This window comes from Pseudophryne corroboree, chromosome 1 (genome assembly GCF_028390025.1).
Source record: "Pseudophryne corroboree isolate aPseCor3 chromosome 1, aPseCor3.hap2, whole genome shotgun sequence".
Taxonomy (NCBI): Eukaryota; Metazoa; Chordata; class Amphibia; order Anura; family Myobatrachidae; genus Pseudophryne; species Pseudophryne corroboree.
Genome location: NC_086444.1, coordinates 683,194,715 through 683,208,029, shown reverse-complemented (window position 1 = coordinate 683,208,029; position 13,315 = coordinate 683,194,715). Strand labels below are relative to the sequence as shown.

Below are 13,315 nucleotides of genomic sequence, written 5' to 3'. Positions count from 1 at the left end.
CCGAAGAGGCGAGTTTTCAGGGATCGTTCGGAGACTAGGGGAGAGTCTTATTGTGCGTGGTAGGGCATTCCCCTTTGTGAAAAGAGTGAAATCTCAGACCCTTCTGCTTAGGTGCAGCCACAGGAAATGAAGAAAGAACATCCCCTCCATAGGGAAGAGCTTTCAAAGAGTATTTGGATTCAGAATCCATTCCCAGTAACACAGCCATAGAGCCCACCTAGCTGAAATATCTGAAGCTGAAACTCTCAATGCCACCTGGACTCCTTCCTGCACCTCCTCTCAAACATTCCGATGCACCTTGGATTTATTCCACTAAATTCATCAAGTAGTCCCTGGAGGCATCGGCCTGGAGACCCACCAGGAGCTGGTCAGCCGAGCGTCCCATAACCTGGGCCACCCGCGACCAAAAAAACAATCAACAGAACAAGCCCAACTCTTAAGGACACTTTGAAAAACGCTGCCTTCTGATGGTTGCAGAGAGGAGGAGATTTTGTTTAACCACTTAACTGGCATGGTCAGATCACGTGACCACACAGCACCACTGTGTCCCCAGTTTTTGGCTAGGAGATCCGTTCTTCATATGTGCATAATTAAAAAAAAAAAAAAAAAAAAACTTTTTCATCTATATTAAATTAAAAAAATAATAATAATTATATGAACGATTTTAAAATTAAAAATAGTCTGTTAAGTGGTTAAAGCTATAGCTCTCTTTGTTTAAGTGCCAGCTACTTTGGTCAACTCCAGCAACCCATGGTAGCAGTGTCCCCTAGAGTGGATGCAGGAGAAACAAATTATAAGGCTGCATTGAAAGGACTGGATACATTGGTAAACACATACAGAACAGGTAGGATATTTCAGAGAGAAGTGCTGTCAAAAGTGATCATGGCATCACCACTGTGGCTAGTTGTTTATTGACGAGGCAGTAAATTACAGGGGGGGATTGATGTTCTCTCGACATTAACTGTCAAAATTAGAGTGCCTGGCCATTATCCCAACACAGTTTTAATGGTGCTTCAAGCGTTTTAACCATGCAATAATTGTAACTTTAAACATGCTAGTAAGCAGAACATTACATTATAATCACATGGTTAAAATACCTACAGTATAAGTAGCATTTCAACTGTCAGGAAAACCGCTCCGACGTTTCAACAGAGTCACTGTGTGTGTGTGTGTGTGTGTGTGTGTGTGTGTGTGTAGCACCTGCTTATCCATCTACTTGGATGCGCTACACTATGTATTTTGCAATTTATAACAGGTAATGTTACAAAAGCTTGGTCTTGGAAATGCCTACCATTTGTAGCAATACTGTTAACACTAGGATGTCAATTCAATTACCTGCTAATCACTCGCAGCCGCAAGCAAGTGTGGCTATATGCCACACTCATGTTAAATCCAGACTCGCTATATTTTTGTTTGCAGCCTCATATGGCTGTGACCAAAAATATGAGAGTCCTGGGTACAATTTGTGATGCCGGCAATGGCGCGGAGACACTGTTGTAAGGACAACTCTCGCCCATTGTGGGTAATGGTCGACCACTAGGTTTTTCAATGGGCTGAAATAAGCATGTGCTTCAAGAGTCCATGCCCCACTTACACTGCAACTATTCAGCTTGCTAGTGTGGTATTTCTAACTGGCTATTTCTTTCAGGTACCTGTGTGACTTCACTTACTACACCTCGTTATACAAGAGCCATGGCAAATCCGTGTTCATCCATGTGCCTCCTTTAGGTAAGCCGTACACATCAGAACAACTGGGACAAGCTGTGCAAGCTATTCTAAAAGTGATCCTGGACATGCTGGATCAATCGGAAGATCAGATCAACTGTGATCACAAGCATTGATGAACAACATTCTCTTCTTTTGTCAAACCTAATCGCTGTATGTGGAAAATGCATCAATCACACTGAAGAAAGCACACTTCTTTTTAGACCACAGAATATTTGTTTTCCTGTTCCATCTTTGGAATTTTTTTTTTTTTTTTGTGGGGGTGGGGGGGTGGCAGGCAATGTGGGGCATTGTTATCTCATCTCTCCTTGCCAAATATGCTTAGTGCTGTCTGTAGTGTGTAGGGAGTAGTGGGTCCATGGCAATAGAGCGTACATAATCTGAAAATGGTATGTTTTTGTTTTTATCATGGGGCAATGTAGTGATTGGTGATCTTGTTCTAGAGCAGGGATGGGGAACCTTCGGCCCTCCAGCTGCTGTTGAACTTCATATCCCAGCATGCCCTGCAACAGTTTTAGCATGGCCACATAGCAAAACTGTAGCAAGGCATGCTGGTATGTGTAGTTCAACAACAGCTGGAGGGCCGATGGTTCCCCATCCCAGTTCTAGAGTTTTTTCCACCTCAATAAAAAAAATAGATTTTTTTTTTTATTGTGGGGAACAGCAGATTATTACCTTGTCTACCATCAGAAATAGATGCCACCTCAAAGCAGCGTTGTACCAACATCTTTCTCTGGGTGAGAGTAAAGGTTTTAGCTAGAACCCCTTAAATTGCAGCCAGTCCTATGTATCCATATAATATCTAAATGATAATTACAAATAGTGGAAACTGGTAAACACATTTGTCCATTTTCCCTAATTACTTATACCATTAGTAGCTGACCTGCTCCCTTATATGCCATGAGAGACCTCTCTTGGCCAGACTTGTATGTTGTTGCTTTGGCTTACGGTCACTATGCCAGTACTGTGTATACAATCTATGGTCTAAGTGTCAATGTGACTCAGGCGGTAGATTAATTCTCCAGGCAGTAAGCAACGCCATGGATCTTTCACTTCCACTACAGAAGTTCCATCTCACCCTACCCCTCTTAAACACCTCCTCCTTACTGGCTGGCTCACTCCAGCTTGCGGCCACCTGCATCCCGGACATCTCTCACAATACTTCCATAATCCTGGACTAGCGAGTTCTTCACAGCCATCCACTTTGGTGTATGATGTACAATAATCACATCTGGTGCCTAATGCGATGAGGTGGCGGGCAGTGGAAAGAACAGAGGAGACAGGCTATGGTACTCACAATCAGAAGTTAGTGTAGCGACCTCTGTTCTCTAAGTCGCCTACACCCAGGGCAAGTACTGGCTACCATTACACCGGGTTTCCCTCATTTGTGCCCCAGTCTTTAACAGTGATTGGGGCAAGAACATTTTATTTTCCAGTCAGTTATGAACTATTTGGGAAATAACAAAATTATATTTCTGTCCGTGGGAAAACCGTTGTAAAATGAGTCCTAAAAGCAAACTAGATTCTGACAAGGGATGTATATGTTGAGATTAATGTAAGGGGGTTGGGATAATTTATTTTGTTTGATGTTTTATTCTGCAGTTAAGGCTTCATTGAATGTTTAAATATAGAAGTATACTATGAGCATTCTATGTGCCATATATAGTTGTATATGTATAGTAAATTACTCTGCACAGAAATGTCATTATCCACACATGAGGACAAAAAACATTTGTTATGCTTCATTTGACCATGAGAGAGCACAGGAAATCAAAGTTTTATGTCTGCTTATTCCCTGGTCACCTTCATATTTGACAGATCCTCCACTTTCCTTCAGTCCAAAGCACTTGCAAAGCGAACCTATTGTTCTGAAGTAAAACCGTAATCATACTTAATACAAGGTAAACTATGAAAATGTGTTATAATCTTCTAATTACAACCTACTTGCACATTCAAGAACATATTGTTTGGTCATTTTATAATTTGCAATGTGTCTACTTTTACAACCGCTAGCTACATAAGTTTTTAATGCCCTATTCAGGTAGCTTTAGCTGGACAATCAATTTGTACTAAGGGCAAACATGGTTGGTATCCCAGGGATTATAAGAATGTAACTAGAAAGCACAACTGACATTAACTATTCTACATATGAATTAGTCTACATCTATATATTACAAATCCAGGCACTTTTGTATGTAGCTAGTTATTTCACAGGCTAAGGCAGTGGTTCTCAAACTGTGTGCTGTGGCACCCTGGGGTGCCTCGGGTCACTTGCAGGGGTGTCCTGGGTCGGTGGTCCAGAACCAATTCAAATTAATTACGGCTAATGTAGTAGACAAAACAAGCGCTGGTGGCTGCCAATCATAAAATATGTGACAAACAGAAGTGACTCCTCTCCCTCACAACACAACTGACCCACAGTTTACTTCATTTAATATTTTTGTTCTGAATAAAATTTTTAGCCTAAAGCACCATGAAATTATATATTTTTTTTATATGCTCTAGGGTGCCGTGACAAAAAAGTTTGGGAACCACTGGGCTAAGGTATACACTTTTATGCTTGAAGTTTCTTTATAATGTATCTTTGCTTTTGATAACGCAATCATATCCAGTAGAGACTCAGAGTGTAGAAAATGAAGACCGTATTCTAGCATGACATGTATGTTGTATATTATGATTTCAAGTGTATTGTGTCAGAATATCTTTTTAACTGGAATGTATACAAATCGCTTGTAACCTGGACACACTGCAATCCAGTACATGGTGAATCAATTGATATGATGCATCCTACCACATTTAACCTGGAAAAAGGTTGGTCTGAGACTGCACTTGTAAATATTAAAGAGATGAGGGGAGTATAATGTAATGCATTTAGACCATAATCTCTGTAAAGGACTGTTTACCTTAACATTCTTTAAGAAAAAAAGGGCAGAATTAGCAGGTTCTAAATAATGCCACATTGTGGATCATTTTCTTTCTGAGTTGAATGATGCTGTCAAGAGGGTAGTGGTGGTGTTTCTAAAGCTCTCTCACTAAAGCATATCCATAGATATATTGCATTTATTGTCAGGCCTGCATTATTGTTAAAGAACTGTACCAACATTCTAATTTGTTTGTAACCTATATACTGTAGTTGCCGCTAGTACTGGTGGACACCTTTTTTTTTATTTTATTTTTTAAATGTAAATCTTAACTACCATTTGACTACCTCTGCAGCTAGAATATTTTAATTCTGCTGTGCCATAGGGCATACGGTCATTAGGTCGATAAGACTTGGGTCGACAGTCATTAGGTCGACCACTGTTGATCGACATGGTCATTAGGCCGACATGAATAAGGTTGGCATGGAAAAAGATCGACCTGAGTTTTTCACATATTATTATTTTTTTGTTTTTCATTTATTGTACTTTTTCATACGATCCACGTGGACTACAATTGGGAACGGTAACCTGTGCTGAGTGCAGCGGTAGTGGAGCGTGGCACCTTGCCCGAAGCTTGGCGAGCGGACACTGCACTGATTGGGGTTCCCCGTCACATAAAAAAAACCTCATGTCGACCTTTTTCCATGTCGCCCTAATGACCCTGTAGACCTAGTGCATGTCGACCTAAGTGTTGTCGACCTAATGACCCATACCCCTGCCAAAGCTCTTCAGTTTTGCAAATCTGTATTGAAGCAACAAGGCTGCATAAAATCCTACACTTACTGCCTTTTCATAAAGAGAAATAGCTGTACAAATATCATGTACTAGAGATGTTGGCCATTTTCAATGTTTGTTATACAGTATGTGGCATAGGCTAATACTACATGTGCTTGCAGAAATGGACATGACTGAGATTCTACCTCTCCTCCTATCGGTCACAACTGTTGTCTGCTATGATCAGGTTTATAATGCTGTGCTACAGTTTGTCCATTTAGTTACTAGACACCCTGCTCAGCATATGTACCTCTGTTCCATATATCATATGTACTGCACATTCATTAAGCTCTTGTAGTCTTAACTAGCTGGTCAAATCTAATTATTTTGTTTTAATTACCATGTATCTAGTACAATCGAAATATCTTGTGATCAGTGTCAATTGTCATTAAATGTGCTCATTCATATGATTTTCAATATGCGTAGACTGTATTACTTGGCATGCAAATCATAATACATTAAAGCTATGTTCATACCTGCCAGCATTATGGTCTAAAAAACCAAACCGGTCTATTTCAGACCATGCTCCTTTTACCACCCTCCTGGTGGTGTGCCATGCTCCTCTTAGCTGCCAGTGACCTGGTCTGTTAGCAAGTGTGCACAAATGACTCCCAGTAATAGCTTTGTATATATTCCTTCTCTTATATGGAAGGAAAAAGATGGCTAATTTATCAGTTAGACACCTAAATATGACAACTTCTCTAAGTAAAAACTATTCTCTTTTTCCACTGGAAGAACATTAATTTAGGAATTGTATTCATGCCATTAAATGGAAAGTGTCTATAATTATTAGATGCTACAAGTAAATGTACTTAGCGGAATTTAAACACACTAAATTTAAATATCTGCATTTGAAAAGGATTAATCCACTGGAAACCATCACAAGCTCATAATCTCTATGATAACCTTTATTATTGCACACATCACCCATGGTTTAAATCATTTGTATTCCCCAGGCAAGATAGTGTGTCAGCAGCCATATCGGTAAGTAATTCAGGAGGGGACTTCGGGCTACAGAGAGTGATGTAATTGACTGTAGCTAACCAGTCAGGTTTAACATGCACATACTGCGCAGCTGATTGGTTGGCACTTTCTCTCTACACTTTACCTATCTCTCTCCAAGGTTTCATACATCTCACCTATGAATCCAGTTAGGACTAGTTTCTCGTAAACATTATTCAGGCCCCCTAAAAACTACTGTAGTTATAGCGAGTTTTGTTGATGTCACAAGTGCCTAATGAATTGATGTGATGCGTTCTTGTATATTGGTTCAGCCGACAAAATGGTTGCTTTCATTGCTCACTTATTACTTCAGTCGCAAAGTAATTTGTTAAGGAGTTGAAAAAAAACCCTCTGTATCTTAAAATTATAGCTTTTAGTGATGCAATTTAATTATACTACGTTTGCTGCAGAGAACTTTCCAAAGTCTTAGTAGAGTCGTAGAGTCTGTGATCTACTTTGAAAGCTGAAAAGCTTTCATGATCTGCCTGGTTGGGGCATTAGGGAAGGGACATGGAGTAACAAAAAGAGGACATGACCTTGCTGCACACGGTGTAAGGACTGTCTCATCTGAAATATTACTTTGGCCCCCACACAGGGAAAAAAAAACTATATATTCAATTGCATGAGCCCCCCTCCTCCTCATATAAAACAAACACCCTCCACACACAACCTCTGGGTGCTGCTGCTGCATTTGCAGAAAGTGTGCTGCAATCAGTTTGGAGATGTGCATAGCATGGCGAGGAGTCTATTTGCTGGTGCGTTGAGTACAGAGCGGGCAGGCAGCTCCCCATGACCTCAGCACACTTTGGAACAGGCAGGCCCGGCAGTTGAACAGCAGCAGTGGCAGGCTCCTCATGGGGTGGTCTTCTAGTTGCCGAATGTCTGGATCCCGGCGCACAGTATACCGGCGCCGGAATCCCGACACCCGGCATACCGACACACATTCTCCCTCGTGGGTGTCCACGACCCCCCTGGAGGGAGAATAAATAGCATGGCGCGCCACCGTGCCCGCAGCGTGGTGAGCGCAGCGAGCCCACAAGGGGCTCATTTGCGCTTGCCACGCTGTTGGTATGCCGGCGGTCGGGCTCCCAGCGCCGGTATGCTGGTCGCCAGGAGCCTGGCCGCGGGCATACCATACTACACCCTCCTCATGGTGTGCGGGTAACATCATAACGTCACTGGCATATTGAGCTGGGCTTCTGAGGCCCCAGATGCTGCATCAGGTGTATTTTTAGGTTTGTGGCAAGCTACCGGGCAAATGCCCTGCGATCGATCTTTTGGCCAGGTCTGATGTAGATTGTAGTGCTTCAGTACCATGACAACAGGACATCCCAAAGAGCATAGGAGCATTAATTACCAACTGAAGAAATACAATTTAATATTCTGAATGATCTATTGAATTACGGTTTGTGTGTGATAAACCAATTACTTATATACTTAATACTAAAAAGAAAATGCTCACAATAACTTTGTCCTATACATACATTTAGTGTAACAAATAGTTATTGTTTGTTTTATTTTTTAAATGAAAATGAGTGTCTTTGGTTAAGTTCAGTTTCTTAATTATGCAGTATAATATTGCTGGCTTTTAAGATGTTCATGTTGCAAATATTATTTTGACACTGAATTCTAGAAAAGGCTGATTCATGCTTTGCTGCAAATAAGAATAGTAATACCTATACCATAGTAGTACAACCTGACCCACTTCATCAGTGATATCATTTGCTCTTATAAGATCTCGCTTTTTAATTGATTAAACCTGGGTTCAATTAACTGGTGTAAAACTAGGATTTTATATTAATGAATTGAAGATTTATGCAGTTAGTAGAAAATAGGAGCGCACACACCAACTGGATCTAGTTAAGATCTGTCTGTACCAGCAAATGTCATGCTGTTGTGAATAAATATACTGCCATGCTTCCTCTGTAAATTAGCATGACCACATTTTAAGAAGTCCATAGAAACAGTAATTTTCAAGAAAATCTGTTTTGTATTTTTGATTAATGATATTTAATTTATGAAGATGCTAATGTGATAATCATATTCTATCAATGAAAATCAATTGTTGATCAAAATAAATATAGGTCTAAAATGACACAATGATTGCTAGGGCACTATGAGGTAATTGGGAGACGTTCCTTATACAGACACAGTACTGGTTTTATAGTAGTTTAAAGGTGTCAATGTTATTAGCTCTTAAGAGAAATCCCTTTGATCAGGCATTCACAACTTCAGTCCTCAAGGTACACTAATCCCGCCTTCAGATCACAAATCCTGGGAATTGGAAACGGGTCCTTGGTGCGATCCGGCAATATGCAATGTCGGGTTGACATGGGGGGTGGGTTCCACGGCGGCATCGGGTTCAGAGGTGGTGCTGGGAGATGAGATCATCTCCGCGCCGTCTCTCCCTATGGGGGATATCCAATTGTCCATGTTAAAACACCTGGTCCGAAAAACGTCAGTTTTTCTGACTTTTTTCCGATGTTACACCGATTTTTTTTTTTTTTTTTTTTTACAGGCTATCCAGATTGATCGCCTGTTAAAAAAACAAAAACCCCTTTCTCCCGAAAACACACAGGTTCAGTGAATCCTGTGTGTTTTCATGTGAAACAGCCCCGTTTTCGGACAAAAACGTGTTTGTTTCAGGGAATTCTGCCGGATGCAGGTGAAACAAAATCCCCGATAAGCCACGGCATGCGCCGGCTTATCGGGGCTAATTAGCCCCCGGCAGGCCAATTAGCCCCGGTAAATTACTGGGGCTAATTGGATATCCCCCTATATTGTGAATGGGTACCGGGTCACATCGACCCAGGTAACCCGTTCACACTGCACCTGACCCGGTAATAACCCTTCTTTATTCCCAGGTTGAATTACAGGCGACCCGGTATTTCTGGAGTGACCTTTTCACACCTCACAGCGGCCCGTGTCAACCTGGCAATATACCAGGTCCATACCGGGTTATTTGTGCGATCTGAAAGGGGTATAACAATGCAGGTTTCAGTGATATATCTAAGCTTCAGCACAGATGATTAAATCAAAATAACTAAGGTACTAATTAAGTCACCTGTGCTCAAGTATGATATCACTAAACCCTGGACTGTACGTGTGCATGGAAGACCGAGGTTAGGAATACCTGCATTAGAGCAGTGCTTCTCAAATCCAATTCTCAGGACACACTAATAATGCATGTTTTCCATATCTACTTGCTGGAGCACAGATGTATTCATTACTTACCGACACTGGTGGTTCTTATTATTTGACTTGTGATTCTATGAGGAGATCTGGAAAACATGTACCGAGAAATGGTTCTGAGAAGCACTGTGTTAGAGATAATCGTATGGCACTTTACCAGATGGTGTGTACTAGCCCAGCTTCCAAATATGCCCCATAATTTTTATTAACAATTGTTTTTATAGCTATTATGATCATTACATTTTGAATACAGTTACTTTAGTGGTTTACAATTTCTGCTATAACAGAAGTGAAACTTTTTTTATTTTTTTTTATTTTAAGTCATTTTCTAACCGGCATCTCCTCTCTTTCCATTACACTGGTTTGTGGCGCCCAAATTATTATTTATTAAATCAATGGAATTATTTCTGTCTTTATAAACCTGCTTTGCTACAGTTTTTACCTGTTTTTAGTTCTGTGAGTGGGAAGGTTTTGAAATCTCAGGTATTCATATACAGTACATTTGTGACCATTACACAAACTGCTTGCAGTGCCTTGTATTGCCAAATGTTTACCATAACTTAAGGGCTGTAATGATTTTTTTGTTATGTCTTTGTGTCAACTGTCAACTGTTGATTCTACAGTTTAATTAAAAATTGTCATTTCAAAAAAACTAGTCTGTTTATTTTATTAGTGTTTGATATTTTACGTTTATTCATTTACATAGCAAGTGTAAAATGTTTACTCTTATTCAAGGCAGATTCTTTTGTAGGTACATGCAGAACAACAGCTTGGCATCTTAGTATTTTTTTTTTTTGCCAGTCTGGCTGATGTCAATGCATTTATTATTATTTATTATTTATTACCAGTTTATATAGCGCACACATATTCCGCAGCGCGTTACAGAGAATATTTGCCCATTCACATCAGTCCCTGCCCCAGTGGAGCTTACAATCTATATTCCCTATCACATGTACACGCACACACCTTCACACTAGGGTTAATATTGTTCTGACCCAATTAACCTACCAGTATATTTTTGGATTGTGGGAGGAAACCGGGGTACCCGGAGGAAACCCACGCAAGTATGGGGAGAATATACAAACTCCACACAGTTAAAGCCATGGTGGGAATCGAACCCATGACCTCAGTGCTGTGAGGCAGTAATGCTAACCATTACACCATCCGTACTGCCCAATGGCCAATCAGATAACCATCTATTTGTTATCCCATAAAAGTGAAGTGGACCGAGTGGCAAATCCGTTATGCTATTTACACACGTTTACTGATATTTTTATTTCTTTATTACCAGTTATTTCTATAGCGTACACATATTCTCTGTAAAGTGCCGAGGGATATTAGCCCATTCACATTAGTCCCTGCCCCTGTGTTTGATTTCTGCACCTTTTTAAAAGTGTCCCATAGAGCAGTGATTCTCACTGTGTGCCTCGGGACACTTACAGGGGTGTCCAGGACCATTTCAAATTATTTATGGTCCATGTAATAAGCAAAACCAGTGCTGGTGGCTGCTGATCATAAAACGTGGACAAACAAAAGCAAATCTTGTCCCTCCCACACAATTGAACCTAAGAATTACATAGAAACACAATTTACTTAATTGTAATATTTTTTTTACATTTCTCAATAAGAAACTTTTGGTCTAGAGGTGGTGTGAAAATTTTTACTAATGCTCTAGGGCGCCGTGATTCAAAAAAGTTTGGGACCCACTGCCCTAGAGAATCTTATTAGGTTATTATAGATGTAGTAACATTATACACTGTCGAGTCGCAGTTTCCACGTTGGTAATTCACAATGGTGCCATTTGTCCAGGCACGATACACCTTCACCACAGCAACCCGTGAACAGTTCACAAACTGCGCCGTTTCAGAAATACCTCCACCCTTGGCCTGAAAGCCGAACATTATCCCTTTCTCCGACAGGGTCCACAGGATGACAATGGGATATGATGGAGCGTTAGCGGATTGGCACCAATCGATCAAAGCTTTCTGGCCTCCCAGGATGCAATGGGCCCACTGGCTCAGGCAAATCAGTTATTTGTTTGGTGCGGCAGCAGTCGGACCAGGGTCAGAGGGCTGCGGTTCCACGAGTACAGTGCTGTTTCGGCGGGCGTCTGTGTCGAATATTCTAGCAGGTCCATCAGACGTTACCAGGCTGTGGCCGGAGCACGGGGAGAAGGTAAGGCATCGGTTCCATTTAGCTAGATGGAATACGGACACATCCGCACTGTTTTGGGAGGAGACTACCAAACAGTAGCTGACGTGGCTGTCACCGTGGGTGCACCAGCGCTAGGATTTAGGGATCAGGTTTCAGGAATAGCATGAGGCTGCGATCCCTAAGTTTGATGTTGGCAAGGGGAGTCAGATGCTCTCCTGATTGCCCCTCCCCCCGGTTCATGACCAGTTTCTGCCGAGTCTCCCGCCATGAACTGTATCCCACTCTACTGTGTACAGCACTACATCTCTATCTACCTTTTGAGTACGAATAGTTAGATAAGTGCCTATTGCATATGAGTCTGTATACATTTACTGTTTCTCTCGCATTGCATCTGAATACGGTAGTGGTTTAAATCGGTAATATATTCTACATACTTAAAGATATGTTTGTAGTTGATGATGTGCTCGTATTGCTAATTATACTAATGTATAACATTTGACTGACTGCTAGTGTGATTGCTGACTTTATTTTATGTCTGTCAATTGTCCTTTCTGATCCTCAATGCTGGTGCATGGGTAGGGTCAGATTGTATGTCACTTTAAAAACTTGAAAGTGATTACAGTCATTAATTGTGTAGTACACTGGGAAAGTACTGATTATCATGTCTAAGAGCGGCAAAGTTGAGGAAGGTACACTTACAGCAACACCAACACTTTTCGTGTTTGTCTTGCAAAATTTTATTATCCTCTCAGGATCTGGTTCAAGATGGGTTGTGTGCAAATTGTTTTAGTTTTCAGCAAAATACAAGGCTGTAATGTAATGTAAATACAAGGCTGTACAATGTAAGGTACAGAGAGGGATCCACCTTGGGCTATGTTTGCACAGTCATTATCCAGTATAGCTGAACAGATAATTCCTACTCCATCTGTACCTGGAATAGGTTACACTATTAACCCTTACATGCAGCTCCCTACCTATGGTATATCCTTTCCAGCAACTTCTAAAAAAGCAGGATGATAAACCGAGGGTAAGTAAATCTTCACCTTCACAGGCTACACATGAGGCAGAGGAAGATTCATCGAAAGATGAAAGCTCAATTAATTCTACGTCAGCATACGAAGAGGAGGAAGAAGGTCTCTGCTCAATGGATATAGCAGAATTAATTAGAGCTATGAAAGCCATTCTTTCCTTAGAGGATTCAGCAGAACTTGTGTTAAATTCCAAGGCTCCTTTGTTTAAACGTCCTAAAACAGTTAAGACTGTGTTTCCAGGGTAAGAACAGCTGACGGAAATCATGGAAAAGACTTGGGCTACACCCAATAATAGGATTTTAATTAGCTGCCGGAAAAATCCTTTTCTCGTAGTCCGTAGAGGATGCTGGGGTCCACAAGAGTACCATGGGGCATAGACTGGTCCAGTAGGAGCCACTGGCACTTTAAGAGTTTAATAGTGTGGGCTGGCTCCTCCCTCTATGCCCCTCCTACAAGACCAGTCTAGAAACTGTGCTAGAGGAGACGGACAACTTCGAGAGAAGGATTTTACACATA

General features: G+C 41.1%; 1 protein-coding gene across 3 annotated transcripts in view; it reads left to right on the top strand.

Moving 5' to 3' along the window:
• PGPEP1 (pyroglutamyl-peptidase I) overlaps positions 1 to 5,837 on the top strand; it is a 99,299-nt gene extending 93,462 nt beyond the window's left edge. For 2 of the 3 annotated variants that reach the window (XM_063914751.1, XM_063914753.1), the window contains one exon: positions 1,649 to 2,245. In XM_063914751.1, coding sequence (XP_063770821.1) covers positions 1,649 to 1,841 — 193 coding nt within the window. In that variant the 3' untranslated portion in view covers positions 1,842 to 2,245. Of the gene's footprint in view, positions 1 to 1,648; positions 2,246 to 3,543 lie in introns of those variants that run through there. The other variant, XM_063914752.1, reaches the window with a different exon arrangement.
• The last annotated feature ends 7,478 nt before the right edge of the window (positions 5,838 to 13,315 follow it).